General features: G+C 42.0%; 1 protein-coding gene across 2 annotated transcripts in view; it reads right to left on the minus strand.

The window, feature by feature from the left end:
* The window catches only part of syt3 (synaptotagmin III), a 39,958-nt gene extending 17,744 nt beyond the window's left edge, over positions 1-22,214 (minus strand). Inside the window, exons 1-6 of one of the 2 annotated variants that reach the window (XM_088069083.1) lie at positions 21,923-22,214; positions 16,041-16,159; positions 13,243-13,667; positions 7,220-7,615; positions 4,474-4,582; positions 2,720-2,896 (exon numbers count right to left, since the gene is read on the minus strand). In XM_088069083.1, the coding sequence (XP_087925209.1) occupies positions 2,720-2,896; positions 4,474-4,582; positions 7,220-7,615; positions 13,243-13,393 (833 nt within the window). In that variant the 5' untranslated portion in view covers positions 13,394-13,667; positions 16,041-16,159; positions 21,923-22,214. Of the gene's footprint in view, positions 1-2,719; positions 2,897-4,473; positions 4,583-7,219; positions 7,616-13,242; positions 13,668-15,803; positions 16,160-21,922 lie in introns of both variants that reach the window. The other variant, XM_042505840.2, reaches the window with a different exon arrangement.
* Positions 22,215-24,585: the final 2,371 nt, after the last annotated feature.

Consider the following 24,585-nt stretch of genomic DNA (forward strand, 5'->3'; position numbering starts at 1 on the left):
TCTATCCAGAGTCATGGCTGCATCTCACGCACCGTTTGTTATGTATTTAATTACCGGATGAAGATGAGGACAGCTCAGAGGCCTTTAATCAGACCTCGTTAGACTGTGTCTCCCCTTGTTAACCAGTGTGTCAGCACTTCATTAGCTGCTTTAGGAGAGCAGCGTGAACTTTGGGGCTGAGGAATGATCAGCAGGGCAAACGCCGATAGTGACCCCAGCAGTTATAACATCCCCTGTCCATGTGTACCAATCAAAAATAAGATACGCTTGTTGACAATGCAACCGTAGCCAATGCAGACATGTGTTTACCTCTGTATCACATCATCATCACAATTAAGGCAATCGGATAAACATGCCCACTCTGCAATCATATCAAATCAGGGAGATGATATACAGTGCAAATTGCTGGAGGAAATTACATTTTCAGCTTAGCCAGATAAATATTTTAACAAGAAAGCCCTGACCAATTCAGATATGTATCTAACGATCTTTATTCCAGTATGATTTTAAGTCATTTTGGCGGTTTAGTCGCCATGATTAGCCAGTGTGGTTCATAGCAACACTAAGATGCACCATAATTGGAAACGAGAGGAAGCTTGTGTACAAAAAAAAAAGGAGTAACCCTCATAAATTTTGTTTGTTTGTTTGTAATTTGTTGTTTGTAACAAAGACATAATCACAGATTTCCCTGCACTCACGTGTCTTATTACAGAACAAGAACCCAAGCCAAGGCTTTTTACACAATCCACAAGGCATGCTGCAGAGAATATACCTATTACTGCTCGAGCACAGAGGGAAATTCATGGCCTGATTCCTGGCAGACAATGCCTGAAAGCTAGCTGTTATTCCCACAGTGGAAATGTGTCAGCTTTTAATGGGATTGTCAATAGAAATGCCTTTCCCAGAGGATCTGAGGAAGATTGACATTGTTGTTCTGACTGTTACACTCCAAACAGCTGGGTCTCACACACTGACATACCAATCTGATCATAGTTCCAGTGTGAACACACCTCTATATGTGTGTTATCTACAGACATGCCCTCACATCTCTAACCTTTCTTCTTCGCTCCCTCTCTTCTCCTACTCTCACTAAAACAATTTGCCTCCAGTGTAATGACAGGCAACTACGGCACAACACAAATTATCTTGAGACTTTATAAATAGGGAAAAGGGACACATGAATAGTTTTCATCATTAACCTCCCTGTCCATCCAAGTCCCTTGCTAATTCTCTATCTGTAACTGCAGCTATAACACAGTCTGGTGTTATTATGTGTTGACAGGGGCCGCTGTTTAAAGTGGCTCGCTATATATAATTCATGACTGAAACGGCCTCTCGCTCCCTTTCTTTTCTGACCATCAGCACTTTCACCTCTTGTAATGTTTCTACATGTCAGGGAAGGCAGAAATGGGGGACTGCCAGCTGAGCCGCAGACAGACCTGGCAAGGGAGCTGCCAACTCCTCCCCACAACCCACAGCCAACCCTGACTGAGCACACACACACATTCATACACACTCTCTCCCATCAGCCAGTCCTCACAGCATGGCACCCACCAATTACTTAGACCCAAATTCAACGGAAAGAACCGTCAAAGGGGTCAAACGAAAGTAACTACAGAAATCTGTGCCACATGGTACATAAAAGCCACAGACACTGCTTTCGCTTACATTTATTGCAGCCAATCTCTTATTTTTAAATATTTCAGCATGATTATGATAAACAGAAGACACCATTGTCGAGACAACAACTACCAGTCACCTCTCACATCTCATGCTCATGGTGTGTTAGCTGGTGTTTTTCCCAAAAAAACCCCTCACTGTCACAAACTCAATTTTCTACTTGAGTTGAAGGTTTTTTTTTGTGTGTCTACTGAAGGGGATAAACACGCTGAAAGATATTTTCCCAAGAAGCACCCTCACTCTCTGTTCTGTGGCATAAAGAAATTCAGCAAACCAATGTCTGTTTTCAGCCCTCCTGACTTAGCATTTGAAGAGCTGCACACCCACCGCTATGATCAAAGTGGTGCAAAAACAGATGCATCAACATTCACCAGCGACGAGCAAAACTAGTTCCACTCGGTGTTGGATTCATCAAACAAGATTCAGGTCTCATTTTCAAGGATCAAAGGTATAGTTCAGCACAAAATCAAAAACACATATTTTATCTATTTTATCCTTTGTGCTTGGTGTGAGTGTTGGAGACATCTGGAGATATCTGCCTCCTATCCAATCTAATGGATAGATGGCACTTGATTTGTGGTGCTCAAAGTGCCAAAAAATAGAATATGGAAAAACTCAACGGCAATGTCTTTTTCCAGAAATCATGATCCCTTTACTCAAGACCATGTTGTGAGCAGTTTCATATAGGGACTATTTTTTACTGAGCTCCACCCGCCAACTGTAACACTGTGCAGAGGGAAACATGCATCTGCACATGTGAAGGAGAACAGTAGAATACTTTTGTGTTTTGCACTATTTTGATCAAAGCAAGAGGTGTGCAGCTTTTCAGACAGTAAGTCAATGGGCACTCCACACAGACGCTGATGCAGCGTCTTTAGGCTAACCCGGTGGTGATGTAATAGCCTCACTGTTTACAGTTAAACTTTGTATCTTAAAACTATTGTGGCAATAATTTATTAATGTTAAAAGTCCACACTTTTTACATAAGAGGACACTGACAAAGCAGGTAGGTTGTTTAGATGTAAGCTCACTGACTTACTTGAAGGCATAGCGCAGGAGGAAGCTGATCTTGCCGCAGTTGTCGCCCTGTTTGCCTTCACCCTGATCGCCCTTGGGCCTGTAGAGCTCCGGTTTGATCTGCCCAATGCTGGTTACCTGCTCCTTCTCCTCACCGTGGAAATCAGGGCTGGAGAGCTGGTGAGTCATAGGCTTGGGCCTAAACAGACACATAAGAGCTCAAAGGGTGAATATTAAGTAGAGAGCACAGCACGCACACAAACACACACACACACACACACACACACACACACACGCGCGCGCACGCATACCGCGCGCACACACACACACACACACACACACACACACACACACACACACACACACAAACACACACCAGTGCTATGCAATAGTGTAATTCAGCAGCTTAATCAGACATGCTGTGGTGGGCAAAACATCTAAATGGAGTTTACCCACTGCTTTTATTTGCATAAGAGTTTGCACACCTTTTTTTGTACACATGTATGCATCATAATACTTGTTACTTAAATCAAGGCCAGTTGTGTGACGCTTCTAGAGTACAAACAATGAAAAAGTGCCTGTTTAAAAAAATAAAAAAAGGTTTTCTGTGGATGTTTTCTGTTTTTGTGGCATTTAAACCTGCAGCTGTGATTTTAAAAAATCTGTTTAAGGTCCAGTGTGTAAGATTTAGGGGGATTTAGTGGTGTCTGGCAGTGAGGATTGAAGATTGCGACCAATTGAAACTTCTCCTGGTCAGAATTCCTTCAGTGCTCATATTCAGGAGGTTTTTAACGGAAGCTGAATTATCCATAGAGGTCTCACCCTCTCCAAAACAAACAGAGCAGTTGATTTAAAGCAGTAAAAAAAACACTGAATAAAGCTGTTTCACGTTATAAATCAGTGTTTTTCAAATGCTGTTCAGTCCCTGGGAGACAAGCCACTGGCCTATAGCACCTGCAGACTTAAGATCCAGGCGTTCAAGAGGTTTTTACCTTGAGACCAATTGGTCTCTTCCTCTCCAAAACAAATGGACGTCAGGAATTAAACCAGTAAACACTGAATAAGGCATTATCACGTTAAAAAAATGTGTTTTTCCAATGCTGCTCATCGCAGAGGGGCTTCTAACTAACATGAGTGACACAGAAATGTGAGAACGTCAGAAACTGAGAACTTGAGAACCTGAGAATGCAAATGGCCCTATCTGGAGCCAGTGTTGGGGTTTTCCACTCTGGGCTACTGTAGAAACATAGTGGTACAACAAAGCGATCTAACATGATTCTAATTTCTAGGTGATCATTTGATAAAGAATACATACTTATCATATTATATTCCATTTCTGTCATTTATCCGGTTAATTCCCATACACTGGACCTTAAATACCGCCGCAAGTTTTAAAAGCTGTTTTTCAAGATTAAACTTCATATAAAACGAATGTGGTTGAGGTTCAAACAAAGTCTTAGATTATTTACAAAACTCAAAAGTCCTCATTGAAGGATAGCAAATTTAAAGCCAACATCAACCAGTGTGGTCTTCATCAGTGCGCTTACAAAAACATAACTTTAGCTGGTAAAGCCCTCCTTCCCCTAAATTTGGATCACGTGTTATTCAGTCGATTTTGATCACTGGCTGGAGGTTAGGCTTACTCCTGTTTTTATTCATCACTACATCTCTGAGTTCAATGGCAAAAAAGACACAACACACAATGAACAATATACACACACTCTTATAGAGCCATACACGCACACACACACACATATACAGTAAACTCACACTGACCTGGAGGTGACCTGCTGCTGGGAGTGAGCATTGGGCAGGTCTTTATGGGGCTGGGCTCCAACCTCTGAGTTGGGGACATCTGGAGACGTCTGACTCAGCTTCAGAGTTCCTAATAGAGTGACAAAATGGACAAAAACAATCCTTGATGACTCACATGTCTCTTTTGTTAGCGCCATTGTGGCCTGAGTCACTACAGCGGCTAACAGTGATGTCTTTCTTTTGTAATGCAGGGGCGGCATCATCGATTGAATTGATTGTATTACATTGATTTAACAGAGGGTGATTTAACAGCAGAGAGTAGGGAGGGAATGAGCAGACATGTTTACAATAGCACACTATGAGCCAGCATGAAAGGCATATAATGCAGAGATGTGAAAGAGGGCACATCCAACTGCAAAAAAGGCAAACAGCAAACATTTGACTGTGAATAATAATACACAACCTGCACCGGTGTTGACAGCCAGAATAAATACAACAGCAGGGGGGAAAACTCAAAGCTGTCACCTGAACTGTTTCATCAAATCGTGTCGTGAACATCTCTCTGACATCAGTTTGTTACAGCTCCTAAAACTGTTTCTTGTTCTAATTGCGGCTTATTTACTGTAGCTAACAATTCCAACCAACGCACCATCACATGCTCTCTTGGAAGGATCTCTTAAAGCTACATTAATCTTGTGGTATAGCTTAAGAATATTTCACAACATGCACAACTATTACTTTAAAGTTAAAAACCATCCAAATTTGAGTTGCAAACCTTTGTGGTATATTTTACATAATTGTATACTCACACTCTCTTATAAGAATAACAATTTGAAGTAGACACTTACAAAGCAAGTTGAACTAGTATTGAATTTTTGTGTAACCTGGAGTCATTAACTGTTATTTTTGCCAAAAATTGACTCTTGTTTTTGCCAAATGGTATAATTCTTGGAGTGATAGTTTGTCCCTGGGGTGAAATTTGAACCTAGTTTTTCAAATATTACTGGAATATGTAATATCTCTATCTTGTTTTTAACAAACAAATGTCAACACAAGTAGGATTGGTTGTTCACAGCTGTGGGTTAGTATCGGTGTTCATGTGAAAATGAACACTGCTAGGATGTCAGTTCAGTGCCTAACCATGTATAAAGTTTTGTCTCTCAAAAAACACAACTCTGCAGACTGGCTCTGCCTTTTTTTCATGTCAATAAAGGTCTAAACTGGAAAGATCTTTGCCTGCTCTTGTCGTTCTTCCACCACAATATCTTCATGTGTATTTGTGTTAAGGATGCAACTAATATTTTTCTAATTACTATTTTTAAGTTTAGCCAAAATAAAAAATATGAGGAAACACTGACAAATGTCGTTACATACCATTTTTTTTTCAATTTCATTATTGAAATAGATGCCAGTAAATTTTCTGTCAATTGACCAATCAACTAGTTGTTACTGCTCAAATCTGTGTATTTATTTTTTATACTCGAAGCTTAAATAAAAAAAGTTTGTGTGTTATGTGAAAAGGTTGCTTGTAGTAACAAACCCACACAGGGTGATGAGCCAGCACGACAGCTCTTGAGAGCTTTTGAGCTCATTGTTTTTGTTTCATGGCACATTTACTGTTTGGTTCAGTTTCATGACATGAACTTTGTGTTCAGCCGTGTCAGGCTGCAAACACGTTCTGTTAAGACTAGCTTGTGAGGAAAGTTGAACATTTAGCAGCTAAATAACATGATTCCTAGGGCACAAATAAAGTCTTGAACAACTATATGTTGACATGTTAGCAGTAACCCAAGTAACTTCAAGTAACCTTGAAGGGGACCTGTCACACTCATTTTTAGGTTCATGCTTGTAATTTGGGTTTTTATGTGAACAAGTCTACATTAATTCATATTCAGAAAACACTTTCTCATTATTTTTATTTTTATTCTATTTTATTTTCCCCATACTATCTGCCTGAATATGTCTGTATTGACCCTCTGCCTGAGATGCTCCATTTTAGCACCTGCGTCTGCTCTGACTGGTCACCATATCCAGGTTTTTCCTGTCTGGGCTAACAGAGTCTCTGTGCTACCACTGCAAACGGTAAATGACTGTAGGAGTGCTGTGACCCTTTCTACAGTTCAACAAAATCACCAATAAAAGATTCTAAACCAAAATCTTCACAATCAGACACATTTCAGCAGGAATATGATCCAAAATCAAGCAGAAATTAACAACATCATTCTCTGACAATAACATGTAGCTACATATAGCAGTAGGCTATGTAATGTAATGTGTGGATTGAAGCCTGAGTTTTTACTCACATGGATTACTTTTACATATGTTTACCTCACTATTTGAAACTTTGGCCACGTTTAATGTGAACATCCAATTATTTTACGTTATATATGTGACAGGAAATAAGAAAAATCATAATCCTCATAACCCTCTTTAAAAGCTTATTATGTCTTTGCACAATATGCTGCTTGAGTCATAAACAAATGAATCCTTTGATAAAAACATGGCAGGCATTGCAGTAATTGACACTTCATCTTAAAGTCAAAGAGTACCTTTTCCCAAATTTCCCTCCTGTAACTGTGTGCAATAAGAGATTAGGCTGCTAACATGAAAAAGTAATATTCCTAATATGGTAAGGTAAATGTATTAAATTCAGTACCCTGTGAGTGTATTAAAATAAGAAGTTATTGACCACAGCTTTAAATTACTTGTACAGTCAGACTGGGATTAAGAGTGTCTAATGTCTGTGAGCGTGCTCTCTTTCTCTCACCAGCATTGTTGGGATAGGAGTCCATGTCCAGGTAGGAGGGCTCCTGGGTATCCTGTGGCCCACCAATTACGCCTCCGACCTCCCCCCTCTCCAGCCCCACCAAGTCAGAGAAATGTGGGTGGTGCTGGCCCTGCTGGCCCAGGGAGGGGTAAAGCGAGGACGAGGAGTGGCCCTCCTTCCTCTGCAGCAGGGGGGGTAAAAGTGATGAACCTCCGGCACCTCCGAGGCTTCCGACACCAGCGCTTCCGGGTAGCAACCCCGACGTCAGACTCAGGCCTCCGCCCTCCTTGTCCCTCCATGGCAGCCAGCAGAGTTTCCAGGACACAAAGAGGGAGACGGAGAGGAGTACGATGCCACAGAAGGTCACAATGACCGACAGCAGACTGACAGAGATCTCTACAGAGGAAGACAGAGAGGAGGGGGAGTAAGCTAAAGACAAACAAAAAGAAGCCACAACTTCATCATTTGAAAGTCTGTGTTCACACACAAAGAAAGAAATTTCATTATAAAGTTGTATGAGGAGACTGTAGTTTTCACAAGACTCGCTGGCAGCTCTATGAGTCTGTACTCAGGCACAGCAGTGCTTTGAGCTAAATGCTAACATCAATATGCTCACAATGACAATGCTAACATGATTATGTTTAACAGGTATAATTTATATCGTGATCACCAGTTGACCAATTAGCAACACTAAGCATGCTATCATGCTGGTGATAGCATGCTTAGTGGTGCTAACACCTATTTAACACTAAAGACAAACTACAACTGAGGCTGATAAGGCGGTCAGTAGTTTTATATGAATTATAAACATAGACTCTATATAAAGATGGACGACATAGCAACTACCCAAAAGTGGCAAGAACATGATCGTCCCCTTGGTGGCTGGCTGCAATATAGGTCATAAATCTCACCCCCTACATGCTGGTGAAAGGGACACGGGCCAAACTATAAACTCATAATACATGTCAAATAAATTTTTCCTTAATATGGTTTTTGTCATTTAGGGTAGATTTTTTTATTCCAGCTGTTTGTTCAAGTGTTCATTTTTCCAATAGGTTTGGTTGTAATTGGTTATTTGATGCTATCCAAAAAAAGGGGGATTTGAGGACATGATTGACACGATTGATCACGATTGGTGAGACAGAACTCAATACGGAGATTGCTACTACGCAGACTCTGGCTCCAAAATGCATCACCAGAGCGAGATAACAGCAGCCATATCCAGGATATTTTGGTTTAATTTTTGTACAGTGGGAGTAAGTTGAGACAAGTCACTCAAAACCACAAATGTGAACTGCACTGTGGTGATTCGTTGTCTGGGAATAATGAATGTCCATAGAAACTTTTATTACAATCACTCGGGTAGTCATTGAGATTTTTAACTCTAAACCAAAGACAGACCTGCCATCTATGGATCTTTTTCGCCAGTCATCTGTTACACTGGCTAAAAAACAACAACGAAACCACATGAGTGCACATCCTGTATTTATTTATTAACACATTATGCCTTGCAAATCAACAGTAAGCCACCGCACGATCAACAATCCATACACCCCCTTCACGAGCACACATCACGGCAGTGTCTCAAAAATCACAAATCACGGAGCAGCAGAAGGAACCCGCTGTAGGCGTAAATTGATGCAACGATCCCCTGAAGCTCATATCCCACATTAAAATCCTGAGCTTAAAATGGGGGCAAACATTGGTGGAGTGGATATTCTTAGGGGAGGAGAGGAGGTGAGGCAAGTGGGAGATGTGTGTGTGGGGGGGGGGCAAACAATAAAAAAAAAAAAACACACTAGCATCCGTAATGATGTCTCTATGCAATGTCATCCTGCATTTCCTCATGGTTATGCGCTTTTTAATCTGTGACGGCTCAAGGATTGTGTTGGAGGGGTGGATGGGATTGGGGGCGGCGGGGTAGCGGGTGGGGGGGTGAATACGGGGCGGTAGAGGATGTGTGTGTTGGAGAGGAGGGAGGAATGACTCATCCGGATGAAAAAGTACACAGAATAAAAGAAAAGCGCAGTTTCAGCACCAGACTGCCGGACAGTTCCAGCAACAGCCTCTGTCAAAGAGAGCAGAAATGAAAGAGAGTCGACATCAGCTCCAGAGATGGGGAACTTTTGTAGTTCTGTTTATGGCTTAGAAGTGCACAACCGCACATGTCGGAGCTTATGATACGTAAATTCATGAATTCATAAATTTGTAAATACCCTCTAAATATTCCATGAATATTTATAAATAAATAGACTAAATATACAATGAATATTTATAATTATCCTGAGCCATTTGAAGTCTCTTTATAAATAGCATGTTTGGGGTCTGATGACTGTCTTGACAAAAGAACCAATCAGAGCCCACAATGAACTACAGGCCCAGAGCCCCTAACATGAATATTCATAGGTTGTAAGTAGACCAAGAAGACTCATTACGATACAGAGTGCAGATTTCGCAAACCGAGTATGCTTCCCACCTTGCAGCGTCTAATTGCAATTTTTGCCTCTCACCATCTTGGGCTCCGTCCAGACTAGGGCCACCAATTAACAATCTTTCCTGTCTGCGGGCAGGCCAATCATCACCTTTGTGTAGAACAGCAGTGTCTTACTGTGAGAGGAAAATGTTCCCAGAGACCCTCACCAGCTTCATAAAGAGGCTTCATTTTCTTTAACCCCCTTTTCCTTCCATTTACTTCAATTCAGAGTGTCTTTATAGGCGTGACAATGACATAAACACTGTTAAATCACACAAAAGAGAATGGAATTTTATCTGTAACAGACTGACAACAAGACTGAGAGCAAATGAGTGAAAACAAGACAACAGCAGCCAATCCTCCAGCCCTGGGGTACGTCTTCTGGAATTTGGTTCGCCTTCTGTCTACACCCGCCCTCCCTCTCTCTTTCTCTTTCACTCTCTCCTCTATATAATCCCCTCAAACACCCCTCATTCCTCGCTGTCATTTCTTTTCCCATGCTGTCTGCCTCTGCACGCTCTGACTTTATTCCTCTCCTCAGCGACTGTCTCTTTGTTCATCACCCCTACCTTCTCTCTGTCCCCTCTCCCTCCTTCTCCTCCTCTCCTTCCTCGCTCACTCTTTGGTGAATTATTCATCAGTCTGTGTATGTCATTAATCAGCACTTGTTCAAAAGATATGATTGGGGGCCGCGGAGGTGGGGGAAGGGAGAGGGGGACATCGATCTGTCGCGGTGGTGAACAAGACGGGGTGGGAAGTGTGGAACAAGGGGGGAAAAAAGGAAGAGAGAGAACGTGACGATGGAGATCAGGAGATGGGAGGAGGGTAAAATTGATGAAGCCGGAGGAGAGGAAAAGAGGGCACAGGAAAGGATGAGGTAGAAAACATCAAGAAAGGACTGTGGTGATGATGGGCAATGGAGTGAAAGGAAAAAACAGTCCAAACGACAGAATGGCCGGCAGGGCTGAGAAAGACAGGGAGAAGGTTGAAAACAGATTGGTACACATGTTGAAACAGACATATAAGCTGACTAGGTCTATTCTCCCTTTCCGTTTCCTCAGAGGAGAAGGGGGAGGAAGGCTGATAAAGTCGATGCAACTACCACGCCATGTGTGAAAGAGAAGAAACCAAAGAGGCGATGGTTGAGAAGGAGAGAGTCAAGGAACAGAGCGATGGAGGAAAACAACCTGACAATGATTTAGAGCGAAACCAAAAGAGGGGAGGGGTTTTAGGATGAGAAAGGTTAATGTATTGATCTGGAGGGGGAAAAACAAAGCGAGGAGGCAGAGGAGTAGGTTGTGTGTGGTTGGCAGATCAGGGAGCACAGATAAGACACGGCTGTGATCAAACGTGCACAGGGACTGTCGGGGCCAAACCACTCTCCTCCATTTGTCTCTCTTTAGGGCAGTCGCTGTACCTTCACGAGCACTGATCCTGCCAAAGATCCATCCCTAATCCACAAAGCATAAAAAGCGAGTCAGCGGGCGGGTAGGTGGGTGGGTAGGAGGCCTCTGAAGTGCACTGTGAAGAGGGACTGAGACTCCCTGTCAATCAGCAAATGATGCAAGCCCACTGGGAGTTGTACATTGCTCCACATCAAACACATCTTCGCTGCTTACACAAGGCATTCGCTGACAGCTTTCAGCGGTCGCCGTCCTCGGAGGGTTCAGGGACTTCCATCAGCAAACACCGAAAAGGCACAGCTGGTAAGCGAGGAGGCCAACGCCTAAAACCATGGTGTGACATTTCTTCATAGAGCCATCCAAATCTCCAGCGGCAACATGCAGCCAATCCAGGCTAATCTACACTGAGCCACAGATATCCACGCTAATCTGCATAACAGCGCATTGCTCTTCCAAATGCTTTAATGAGAACCCACACACAATACTCTGCACACAATATATTCCACAGTGCAGTATCATGCACCTACTTACTTTGGTTAAAAAAAAAAATGAAAAGAAAGAAGAAGAAATAAATATATTTATAATCCAGCTCTCAGATAACAATCCCAGAATTCTACTGAGACTCTTTTGGGGCTCGTAAAAGAAATGGGATGGACTTGTACCGTTGCCATTTCAATCTAGCAGATGAATATTTCATGGTTTGTTGTTCTGAGTGCACACTACCTCTAACAATCTCCAAACATTAGCACTCATCTTAACATTTGCCTTCTCATACCTTAAAATCGAACAGATGTCATGTTGCTGTACGTGTCCACAACTGCTGAGGCAATCCTGAAATGTTTCTGCTTAAGTCAATTTTCCAGCTGTTACTACTTTTATGACAAAACATACTACATTTATGCTTCAGCAGTGTGTTTTTTGTCCATTTCAGGGTGTGATATCCTGATTCCCACCATAAGGAGTACTTAAAATCTTCAATGCAACCCATATTAACAGAATTCCTTTTGAGTTGGTGATCAGTTCCTTAAAGCGATTCCAAAAATCTTTCAATATCAAAGACTCGCCTCTTATAGCCTTGAAAGGTGTCTGTTAAATTTAAAGTTTCCTCCTTTACAGAGTGCAGCAGCTGTGGTCTGCTTGGAAACATTACATGTAAAATCTGCACCAGTTGTGTTAGTTTTAAATGATAATAAATACTAAGTATATGGACAGATGGAGTGGTTTATTCTGCAGGAGATGTTTGAGAAGTTTCTGCAGATGTCTTGACACTATTTCCATTGTAAAAGCATGTTGTCATTGGAGTACATTTGAACGGACATGAATCATTCTGACCACAGACTCTCTGTTCTGGATGAAGCAGAGACTACCAAAAAGTACAAGCCACCTTTCAAATGTACAGGATGTTAGAGCCTTTGATACAGCAAGGGTGGATGAAGTATTGCTTTGAGGCAGGGTGAAGCAAATTTCACTGCATGGTATGGCCCTAGGAGTGACTGTGCTGGTCTGCCTATTAGATGGATCACTATGAAATTTTGTATAGACATTCATGTCTCCCCCAGGATTAACTGTAATCACGCTGGTGGTCCCCTGACTTTTCATCTAGCCCCATTATCAAGACAAAATTCTAATCATGACCAAATATCTGCAAAACTAATGACATTTCTATCAGTGTAACAGTAGATTGTGTTTACTGTTAATAAGTCAGGCTGCCCCCTGAAAGTTTATTGTTTAAATCATTAGTCTGACATCCTTCAGACGACTGTGACTGCTTCAAGTCCAGCAGTCAGGGTTTTTGTTTGTTTGTTTGCTTGTAGTCAATGTTCAACGTGCTTCTGGGGACGCTTTGGTCCCCATAAATACACCATATTTAAATAGCCCAGCTACCATCAATAGCAAATTTTGTATTTGCTCAACCCAGATTTTAAAAAAGTGCAGCCCACAGTACACGCACACTATGAACATTACGCCATGCTGTGGAAATGAGACATTAGTCTTGTTCTTAACTGTATCCTCCTCCTCTGAATCCTCTCAGAGCAAACAGGAGAAAATCTCTCTTCATACTCATGATACTTTGAAAAGGAGTCTGTCTAGACAATTGCAGACATTGTAAAACTCAATTTATGAGATGCCCCAGGTGTGTCAGTTACCTGTGTCCAGCTGTCTGTTGCGCCCTCTCAGCAGGTAGCTGAACTCCTGGCAGCGTTCACTCTGGCTGTAACCTCTCGGGGAGTTGAAGCACAGCTCCTCCACCAACACCAGCGCCTTCTTACACAGGTCTTCATCCCAGTCCCCCGACATCCTCCAATCCGCATCGCACTCTCACCAGCAGCCAGCCAATGACAGCTCAGCCCTCGCCGCCCTCACCTATCGGACGGCGCCTGGGTAAGTAGATTGTTGGCCCGTCCACCTTTTACAAGGTGCGGACTGAGAAAGACGAGGCAGAGGAAGCTGAAGGGGCAGTGGCAATAAAGGAAGAACACGAGGGGCTCTGTAGGGTGCCTTGGTCTGGATCACAGAGACCAGACTGATGTGCCCATGTGTGACTGAGCGACACCCACCCCTCTCACTTTCCCTGGAAGAGATAAAGGGAGAGAAACTGGCAACGTAAGTGTAAGGACATAAAAGTGTACAAATCAAGTTCTTTGGCAGATTGGTCACCTTACCCATTAAGCGAGAGCATTGATGCCAAAACCATCAGTGTGTCCCTGATAGATCATTGGCTCTTGTGCTACATAATATCACTTTAGCATACACTATAAAGAGTGATGCTAGACAACTGGCATCATGTAAGAAGTGAAAGAACTTGTTATAAGTACAGCTAAATGTTAAAGTCTGGTTGATTTCCTTTGAGATTGGCAAAGGTTACATCAAAAGTTTACCCATATTATGAGGAAAAAACATATTCACCGCTTATCTAGCAGTGAGCTCCACTGCCGTTACCACAAAAGAAAAGCCTTACTATTGTTTTGTGTTTTTACTTTATAGAAAACAATTTTGGAAAAACTGTTTTGAGGTTTGTGGATTATCTTCATATGCCAAGGCATCATTTCTGCAAGGTTGCATTTGATAAACATTACATAATCAATGCTTTAAGCACCACAAATTAATTTCCATTTACTTCCATTTTAAAGGGATGGCAGCAGAAGGCTCATGGCCAAATAAAATCAACATATGGTTTATGTGTGGCCAGAAGAACTAGTTGCACAGTCATCCAGGGGTGTTGATGCTTAGTGGGTTCTGCACTAAGAGCAACCCTTTTTTTACAATTAATTTCATTTAATTCATATTATTATCAATATAACAATATAATCTAATGCAAATTTAAATATACTATAAATAAATTAAACCAGTTTTGAACAACAAAACAGTACATGATATATTCACTTGGGCATTATCTATTTTTTTATACCTTACACCTTTCTGACATTTCACCAGAGTATATGGTTTATGACAGTATTTGTGTAAAAAAAAAAAAAAAAAAAAAGTTAAAAGGTCCAAAAAAAACCCATCTCCTGTTTTTGTTAAATCTACAGTCACAAAATGTCAGTGAAGGAAATATTGTCACATCTATTTTCCATTTTGAAAAAGACAAATACAACCTTAAACTTTTATTGAAGTTTCTCTCTTTCACCAAACTAAGACCATCTTAAGTGTCTTGTGAAATAATCATAAAACCTGCTTGATTCAAAATCAATGGACACAAAATTAAACTCATCAAAACTGTCATAGTTAGTCCACTGTTCCAACAATCAATTAATTTCCTGAGTTAAATGTGAAAATATGCTGGTCTATAGGCTGTTTTTCCTCACTGTCTTTCTCTGCCAGCTTTTTATTAGTCCTGTGATGTTATCCCCACCACTACCAGTTGCCATCTTTCTCCGCTCAGTTGCCTGTTTCACCAGTAGAGACTGACCTCTGGTGGTGCAAGCTATGCACTACAATGCATTGCCTCAATACAGCTTCAGTTTTCTATTCAGTTTAATAGAAATTGGGACATCTGTATTTTCGACAGTACTTAAAATCAATCATTGGGATCACACTTCCTACTTTGGGAAGTGAAGGTGATAAATGATGGGTAACTTTGTAAAGCTAAAATTGTGTACTTGATAGTGTTCCAAAAACTTATTTACTGAGTTTCTATTTTATTTTCAAAATGTATAAATGGAGACATTACAAAGGAAAACTCATCCACTTTTGCTGCATAAACATCAGTCTCCTTGATTTGAATAATCTCAGATGCTTGAGTACTCACTCAACATAGTGTATAGTTAATGACAACGAGCCCTACTGTCAATGATCTTGTGGGGATACAGTGATTATTTTTGGTTTCTAAAACTGACCAGTGGGTCAATCATCCTGAAACTTCATGTAATGTTTCAAAGCAAAACACTCTTTACTGTAATTACAGAGTAATTTAGATAATTATGAGCTGTCTTGTGTTAATTCCCTTAATTACGAAAATGCTGAAGAAACCACTAACAATGTGAGAGTGGAGGAGACCGAGTACTGTTTTTTCTTTTATTTTTAAAAGGTGTGTGTGTGTTTTTTTTTTAATAATTCAACCTATTTGGTCTATTGCATAGAAAAACAGCCAGCTACCTCAGATTTAGCTTTACATCTTGCTATATGTTGTACTGAAGAAACAATCCAACTGAAAGCATTTCATCAGCTTTAATAACGTAATAAACCCATGGTTTGTGTGTTTTACCTTTATTAGACTCGACTCTTGAGGATCTGGGCCATGTTGAATTTGCAAGCCAGAGCGAAGACACTCTTCATGTAAAATTTTCTTTGAAAATAGATTTGGCCAAGGGATGCTGAGTTATGCCTGCAGTGCATGCATAACCTTTAGCGTGTTATTTTCCTAATGTTTCCAAGTCCAAAAACGCTGGCCTGCAGACAAGTGGCTTTTGTTTTTAAACTTAAAAATGGGAACAGAGTCAACCTCTTAGTCATCCAGCTCCAACTGGAAACATCAGTTTTCAAGGCCTCTCCAACACATCAGCGTGGATTTGCACCCACTGTCAAACTGGTGGAAACTCTTTTGAAGTTTTCCAACATCACCTGAAAAACAGAATCAAGCAGTCAGTATGATCAGGCTGTTCTCATTTACTCTTCGTACTATTTTTCCATGAAAAGTAATGCATCAAAATTTGTAAATAACACATGTAGTTATGAGCCAGTAATTTGTGTTTAACCCTCATATTTGGGAAGGCTGCAATCAGGTGACCCAGCACTGACGGGAGTAAAGAAGGAAGCGGCCCCGTAAGTAGGCAGGTGGACGGGTCTGTGTGAACTGTGTGAACTAAACCTAACAACAGTTCTCTAACTTGCCTAAACCTTACCTCTGTTACTTTAGGTTAAGTACGTAACATCATTCGTGGGGCACTAATTTGCAGGATAATGTAGAAACTGTTGTTCTTTGCACAATTTTATAGGATACCATACAAACAATTTTATGAGGATATATTGATAATTTGAAGAGACAGAAAAAGATGGACACAGACAAACTGCAAAACCAAACTAAGGTACAAAATCTCCTAAAACATCAGATGGAGGTATAATTAGATGTATTAAGTCTGACTGCCTTATGTGTGTGCTCCTTGTCCTTTTATCCAAGAGGAACTAGACTTCTTTAGCATACTTTCTTTATTTTTGAACTCATTCTGTCTAAATAAAAGCAGGTCAATGCCCAAACTCCAGTTTCTCACAGTCTGTGAGTCTCCAGGGACTCTGACTGAGAAGAGTGTATGCAAAGTTGTGTCTAATAATACAAAACCGTTGCAAAAACCCTGCTATTGAATGTGTCTCGCCAAAAAAATCTTGTACAAGCTGTAGTGTGGTTGAAAAATAAATCACTGGCAAAACAATGTTCATGGTGAGAGGTCAGCTCACTTTTCCACCAAGCTGTTTTGTCCTTACGAAGCAGTGGACCTATTTCTCAAGCAAGGTGCCTTGTCGGACAGGCCAAGGACTATTGATCATTTGATGTATGTTGTTCTGTGAAATGTCAGCGTCAGTCTTTGTGCATTGAGTGGCACCTTCCTAGCAAAGAGCTCCTTATGTGTCCATCCCTCTCACACCCATCAATCAATCACTGCATTAGGCAAAGACATATCTCACTCTGAACAAGTTCTGAAACAAGAAATGCTTCCACTCCCTTTCTAGTTTTCTCCATCTCCTTTTGAAGACAGGAACACCTTTTACCTCTCTTGTTCGCCCTCTGTCCCTGTCTCTTTTGAAAAGCTGATTGTCACATTAGGAGAGTCTGTCAGTCTAAAAGCAGCCCAGATAATGCAAAGTCTATTTATCTGTCCATCTCGGCTCAGCCTATTGCAGAAATGAATCAGAAATTAGGGAATCAAAACGCCATCCAGACCTTACATCCTACACCAGCCCTCCTCTCACCCCTCCTCACCACCACTCTCTCCCATTAAGATAGTAAATCTGTCTGAGTGACTTTAAAACTCAGGATATCTCAATCTGAGGAATGGCTGTCTGGCACAATCCTGGCCGCCTCAAATGCCAGTGAGAGCATCAGAAGGGAGGGAGAGGCAAAGAAGAAATGGAGGAGACAGACAGACGGAAGGAACGATTGTGTAGCAAGACAAAGAAAGAGGGAGACAGAGAGAGAGAGATGCTGACATTAAATTGGAGGCGAGACAGATAAAGAGGGTGGAGAAAAAACTGGAGCAAAGAAGGGCAGGAGAAAAACATAGGAAGCTGATGGCGAGGGGTGACACAGCAACAATGGTAATCAAGGGTTCGGGGATGCAATTTACAACAAGCAAAATATTTACTGAGGCTGGTTATTCACAGATAAATATGCCTTCAAAAGCATGTTGACGAATCATTCCATCCAAATAGCACCATGCCCAGAAATGCACATTCCCCCTGTAGTGTACAGAGCAACACTAAACCTCCCACAGACGCTCCATTGACTGCTGTTCTGCATGGGATCAATAACTCTCAGGGGACGAGCGCAACACAGACCTGTCGTCCAGCGAGGTCACTGTCCGACTGGGCAGAGGAGACATGACGGCACACAAGGTCACAGTCTAATCAGACTATGGAGAAAGGAGGATCTGTATACAGAGGTCTTATCACATAACTGAAAGAAGAAGAGGGAGGTCAGTGTCCAATTATTGGAGATCATCAGATCATGAGCTAATTTGGGGGGAAAAGGCCAGTTGCACCAGAGAGAAGGACCAGACACCCTGCAAGCATCAATAGATAAAAACCAAAATTCAAGGGTATATCAGTGCGACAGAGGCTGCACTCTGCATAGGTGTCCCTGAGTAAGACACTGAGCCCCTGGCTGGCCCTTCCTGTTAATCACTAAGGATAAGAGCATCAGCTAAATGTCTAATTTTTAATGGCTCAGTCCAGCCGTTACATCCTCAATCTAGCTTATAGGCGATGAAGCAGATGAGGCGTTTATATTTGTATCCTCTCATAATGAAGGGATCATTCTTGTATTTGCACTGGAAGGACAGATTTGGAGCCACCCTCAGGTGCACAGAGAGCCGAGAAAACCCAACAAATTCGAGAGAGGAAGCACACCCGAAATGTGAGGGAAAAAAAAAAAAAAACTCGACACAGTACTGCCATTTTGTTATTGCTGGGGCATACACCAATAAATATTTATCTAATATCGAATGCACCCCCCTCGCTCTTTTTTGAGTAGTTGTATTGGATTTCGTATTTTTTGGCTCAGCACACCCTCTGACTAGAATTCCAGTGTTTTTTTCCGTTGCTCAGAAATTCCACCGAAAAACAGCTACAAACAAACAAGAATCCTCGAGCAGGACAAATGTGAATTTGATAAAACCCAGGGGGACAAGGTTTTCAGTAACAAGGATCATGTTAGAGAGTGCGACTGAAATCTGTATGTGCAATCTGTCTCTGAGGGATGAATCACACACCTCAGCTGGGTTTGGGAATTACAGTGATAAGGCATTTGAAATGCTGCTGTCTGCTGAATAAGAAGTGGAAGACATTCAGATGCTTACCACAAACCTGTGATCTATTGCAACCTCATATCATCACTTGGGATTTCATTTGCTAGTCAAATTATATGTTTGTCTTTGTAATGAATGACATTCGTGAAACGTGAGTCTGCTACAATTTTAGCTTTTCCAGTTCAGAGATAACTGGATCCAGGGGCGTTACAGTGAGGGAAAAAAGTGGGAATGATTATCCAGGGCCCCAGTGGGAGGAGGGCCCTTGAAAATCCTGGAATGAAACCTCTGTTTGCAGTAACTAAATTGAAATTGGCTGAATAAATCAGTTGAAAGACTGAGTTTTGGATAAAAAAATATAGTAATGGAGGCTGTCTGAGACCCCTTTTACACCTTAAAGGTACAAAATGGATTAGTCCATCCCTGCACTAGGATTTGTATCTAAGTGCAGCTAAAGCAGAGTGCTTTACAACTTATGCTGGTAGAGCACCAACATACACTGTCAGGTCTTTCCTCAAAAAACAGGAAATCAGGGATCGAAAGAAATAAAAGAAAGGAAAAATAAGGAAAGAGAAAGACAGCAAACTGACTTTGTAAAAAAAAAAAAAAGAACTTCAAAAGGTGCATGAGAAGACGGGGGGGGGGCTCAGAGACTGCTTATGCCCAGAAGGCCCAGAATTTGGTGCTACACCCCTTACTGGATCAATACTTTTAGCTGTAGCAGTGGAAACAGCAGTACTTTGAGGTTCTTCTGAATTTAATTTTGCCTAACAATCAGGCAGGTTTAAGATCATATCCGTATTCATTTAATAAAAGTCCTTTTCTGTCTCACATCCTCTCTCTAATACCTTTTATTGCTTAAATGTCTAACTATTTTTATGGGCAGAACGGAACACCTTCATAATTGCAAAATTTAACTGAGACCAGTCAGACCCCTCTTTTTTCTGTGAGAACATAATGCTTCTGTAGACAAAGGGGACTAATCCATTGGATATACCTAATAGGATGTTTCAGTCGGATCTCATTGAACCTGCTTTCAAGTCCTCCTATCTGCCGCCACGCTCTTTCTTTTGTTTTCATCTGCACCTGGAAGTCATCTTTTATTGAAACTCTCATCCTTACCCTGTACGCTTTTGTTGTTGTTTCTTGTTCTGAAGTCTGCAAATTTGCTCAAGTGTTTAAGCAAATTTCACACTTCTTATGTCCATGCTTTCATGCCAATTTTTGCATTAACTGTATTTTCTTTAATAACCTGTCATTTCCAGTGTGCTGTATTCCACAGACAGGCAACTTGGCCCTGTGACCCACTCCTCTCTGTTCCAGACTTTGAATCTGTCTGCTCTGCTGTACCCTGCTGTGCTGTATCATGTTGTGTAGCATCTCAAATCGATGTACTTGTGTACCCTTAGATCATCCGCCATTCGTCAGGACTCTCCCTGATTCATAGAGGTCGTGACCTCTCTCCACCGGTACTGGCACATCCTCCTTTTTTGCTTTGCATCACTTCCTTTCGGGGCCACAGCGATATCTGTCTGAGACAATGCTATCATCGCTCCTCTCTGCTCATTCGGCTGTGACAGATTGATGCACAGGGGTAAACAGATACAGCTACTACAACACATCTTTTTGGTTACTCCAGTGGAGCAGTACTGTGTTTCGCCAGGACAGAGACGGCGCCGTATAAGGCCAAGATTGAGCGTAGGGATATTAATGTCTATTGACTAGAGGTAATAGCTTTGCCGAGCCTAAGCCTCGAGGTTGTTCCTATAATAGCTCCTGGACACCCTTTCAGCTCCTGAACACCCTTTCAGCAAATAAATAACATGAAGGGGGTAGCAAGCGGGCCTTAATATCTTCTTAAGACCATATATCTTTATAAACATGCAATCAAATACCCGCTCACATCCAAGCAGACACAGCCTCCTTTTATCTGTACCTTTCGATCCTACATTCACACATATCACAGGTTGCTGTTCAGGCTCTCGCACCTTTTCCACCACTCTGGGCCTGTTGGAGCTGCAAGTGTCTTAACAGTCAATAACATGGGACAGGAAAAAGAGAGCAAGTGGCCAGCCAGGAACCCTGGGATACTGGTGCTGCTCTTCCTGTCTCTTGCACAGCCAGTGGAGCTGCAGAGCAGGACCTATTTACAGACAGGGAGTGTAATCACACACACACACACACACACACACACACACAGACAACGGGCCGCCCTCACTTCATTTTTCACCTACCGCTATGTCAGAGTCGGTGAGTCAGTGTGTCTCAGTGGTTGGGGTTTTTTGCCCATTTGCATAAATATGGTTCTCTGTGGTAGGAGCCAAAGCAACTGTGCCTTTGATGGTTGGGGTTGGGGTGTGGGTGGGGTGGAGGGGGGGAATTACGCACGTCTTACGCACGTCAACCTGTCTTCTGTGTGTTTTCTGCGTGCTCGTGCGCGCACCCCGCTGTCTGTTCATCTTTTCTCGAATAGCGTTTTGAAGAAAAAAAGTTAAATCATCATCTTCTGTAAGGATAGCTGCCGTTGATACAGTTGTAATACAGATACGAGCCTGTTATCTGTTGTAAAGGCTAGTACGTAGCCCGTACAGGCTGCCTCCACACAACATGCATCCCACTATATGCTCGAAACACATACCTGCCAACGGCACAATGCAATATGGAAGAGCCTGGGTGATGCACAAATAATATACATTAAATATTAATGGAAAACAGACACATGCTGCTAGATTTAGGACATATTCAGCAGAGCCCAGTGCGGGATGCAGGATCAAAGGAGAGATGATGCGAAGAACGCACACATCGCAGATATCACAGAGCCAAATGCATGCTGCTTACAGGAGTAACAAAGGGAATATCTTCCTACCTTGGCGTTGCAGAAACCGGTCTCTCTCCCTGTCCAATTTTTACGAGCTTCTCCGCTGTTTTAGTCAGATGCGACGCTTGTAAAGGGGCATTCCGCCCTCTTTCGCTCTGTCCACCCCCTCCTCTCTCTCGCTCTCGCTTTCTCCCTCGAAGACTCACCGAGCAATAAGCCGCGCTACCGGGATGGCAGACTGTGAGAGAGAAATGAACAATATGATATCTGTTCCCTCCCCGCGTTTCCCTCCTGTTTCCTGTGTTCTTCTCTTATATTTCCCCCCCTTCTTGTGTTTTTTCCTCCTCTCTATTTCACTATCCCCTCCCTCTCACTCTCTCACTCGGTTGCTTGCTCGCTCCCTCTCCTTTTTTTCCTCCCTGTGCTCTGAATACTAATACTCTGTATCTCCTCTCACCGCCTATACAGCCCGGCCAGTGCTAAAGACATACTGATGTATGTGGGGCGTGGAGAGAGAAAGCCAGAGAGGGAAAGGTGGCGTGTGCTGGTGTTTGTGTGTATTACTGGGAACCTGGAGGAGTGGGGGTCTGGGGATGGGGTGGAGGGTAATGGACACTCAGCCTGGAGGGCACACGGGTGGGTTAGAAGGGCCCAGGATCTTGTTTGGTCATATTACAGCTGTGATTAGACAATAATACTCCTGCAGATGCCCCTGGAGAGATGGTGGTGGTGGTGGTTGGTGGGGTAGGTGGGTGGATCGGGGAACAGATAAAATGTTTTTTTACTCCTTTTTATGGTCTCATCCCTGGGATGAGAGGGGGAGGAGGTGGAGGTTGAGGTGGGGATAGGAGAGTGTGAGAAGGAGGTGTTGCTTGGATGTCAGGCACTGGAGAGCAGAGCTGGAATGGAGGGCCAATGTTTTTTGGCTCTGGGCCAGAAAGAGGACATGGCTCTTAGCCTCTGTGTGTGTGTGTGTGTGTGTGTGTGTGTGTGTGTGTGTGTGTGTGTGTGTGTGTGTGTGTGTGCGTGCGTGCGTGCGTGCGTGCATGCATGTGTGCGTGCACCATGGAAACCTCAATGAGAAGAGCAGCTGAGGTATACAGAGGCCATGATCTTGTTAGAATGAGACACAGTCTTATTCAAGTCGTGATTAGATTATGATATTCCGGCAGGCCTCATATTTGGAGAGAGGGACACATAAAAATGTTTTGTGTTTTTTATGGTAACATCATTGGCAGAATAATGAGGAACCACTACGGTCGACCAGGCATAGGTTTAGACATTGTCTCAAAACGGTTGTTTTTATAGTGGTGTTCCTCAGGGTGTCCTTTTCGGTCCTTGACTTATTCCCCAAATGGAGTGCTAACCAAAATGAGGAAAACTGTAATTCAGTTGTAATCGAATTTGTACATCAAGCAGTGGGAGAATGTAATAGGAATGTATTTTGGATATCCAGATGTCCAATTCTGTATCAAATCACATTCATCAACAAAAATCTCATCAAATCTATCAGACAAGATAATTAAAAGACGGTCTGCATGCCATCCTTCGGGTTAATGAGTTGAAAACATGTGTGAACCACTGCATTAGGTTTTCTGGTCTGCCTGCCACTGAGACAGTGCCAACTTTAGCCGTTATGTAAGACAAGTCATCCCTCTGCCCCTCAAGATGTTCATTGCATATGGGCCTGCTGCCATAATAAATGAGCATGGCGAACAGTGTGTGCCTTTGATTCTTGTTCTCTGTTTGATGTATAGCTGAGTTTTTTTAGATTGCCAATCACTCTTTGCGTTCCCCGATTTCTAATTACTTACTGCATGTCCTGTTGTTTATCTGCACAGAGAATTAGTCAGGGTTGTGTGGTTGAATAGAGCTTGTGCATTAATCATTTTTGGGTCAAAAGAAAGTCCTGCTGTGAGTCCTGTTGTCAAGATGGAGGAAAGCACCTTCATATTTAAAGACAGCACACTAATGAATTAATCATTCTCACAGACTGTCCCCAAACAACACCTAATGGGTCACACAGCCCAGAGAACATCCAGTTCTTATACCAAACTTTGGTACAGAAATTCTACCTGTATTTGGCTCAAAAATTAATCTCAATGCACGCTTTAAAAAATGCTCTGATTAATCTGTTATTTATTCATAAAATGCTAATTACAGACATCAGATGGGTTTGGCAAATGAGTGTGAAGGGGCACTTGAATTACATTAGCTTAAGTGAATCCAAATTTGATCTTGTGCTTTTTACTATGATAATGGAGAGCAAAGATCAAGACAAAGATTTAGAAAAACATTTGGATTCCACATCTTAAGGGTCATATTAAAAAGAGTATTCAGTAATAATGTTCCCACTGAGTATTTAGTGATCTACTTCAAAGATTTTATCAAAACAACAAAATAATTAAATCTTGTCACTCATCATATTGGAAAATTTAACCAAATGGGCAAAGTAATATTTCAGGTGTCCCTAAATGATTTATTACACTGACCACATGACAATCTATTCCAAGCCCCATTACTAATAACTCATCACACTGTCAAAAATAATAATATCATGTCAATTGTCATTTCCCTGACAAATGGCAGAAAAAATACATAGTGTAATGAATAAACACCCCATAATTATTTGCCTTTGTCTTCATCATTGTTCTGGAAGCAACGGTGGCAAAAGAAGGATGGTGGATGGAAAAATAGCTGTGTTTGGAACC

This window comes from Plectropomus leopardus, chromosome 18 (assembly GCF_026936395.1).
Source record: "Plectropomus leopardus strain MGB_pleo_1.0 chromosome 18, ASM2693639v1, whole genome shotgun sequence".
NCBI lineage: Eukaryota > Metazoa > Chordata > Actinopteri > Perciformes > Serranidae > Plectropomus > Plectropomus leopardus.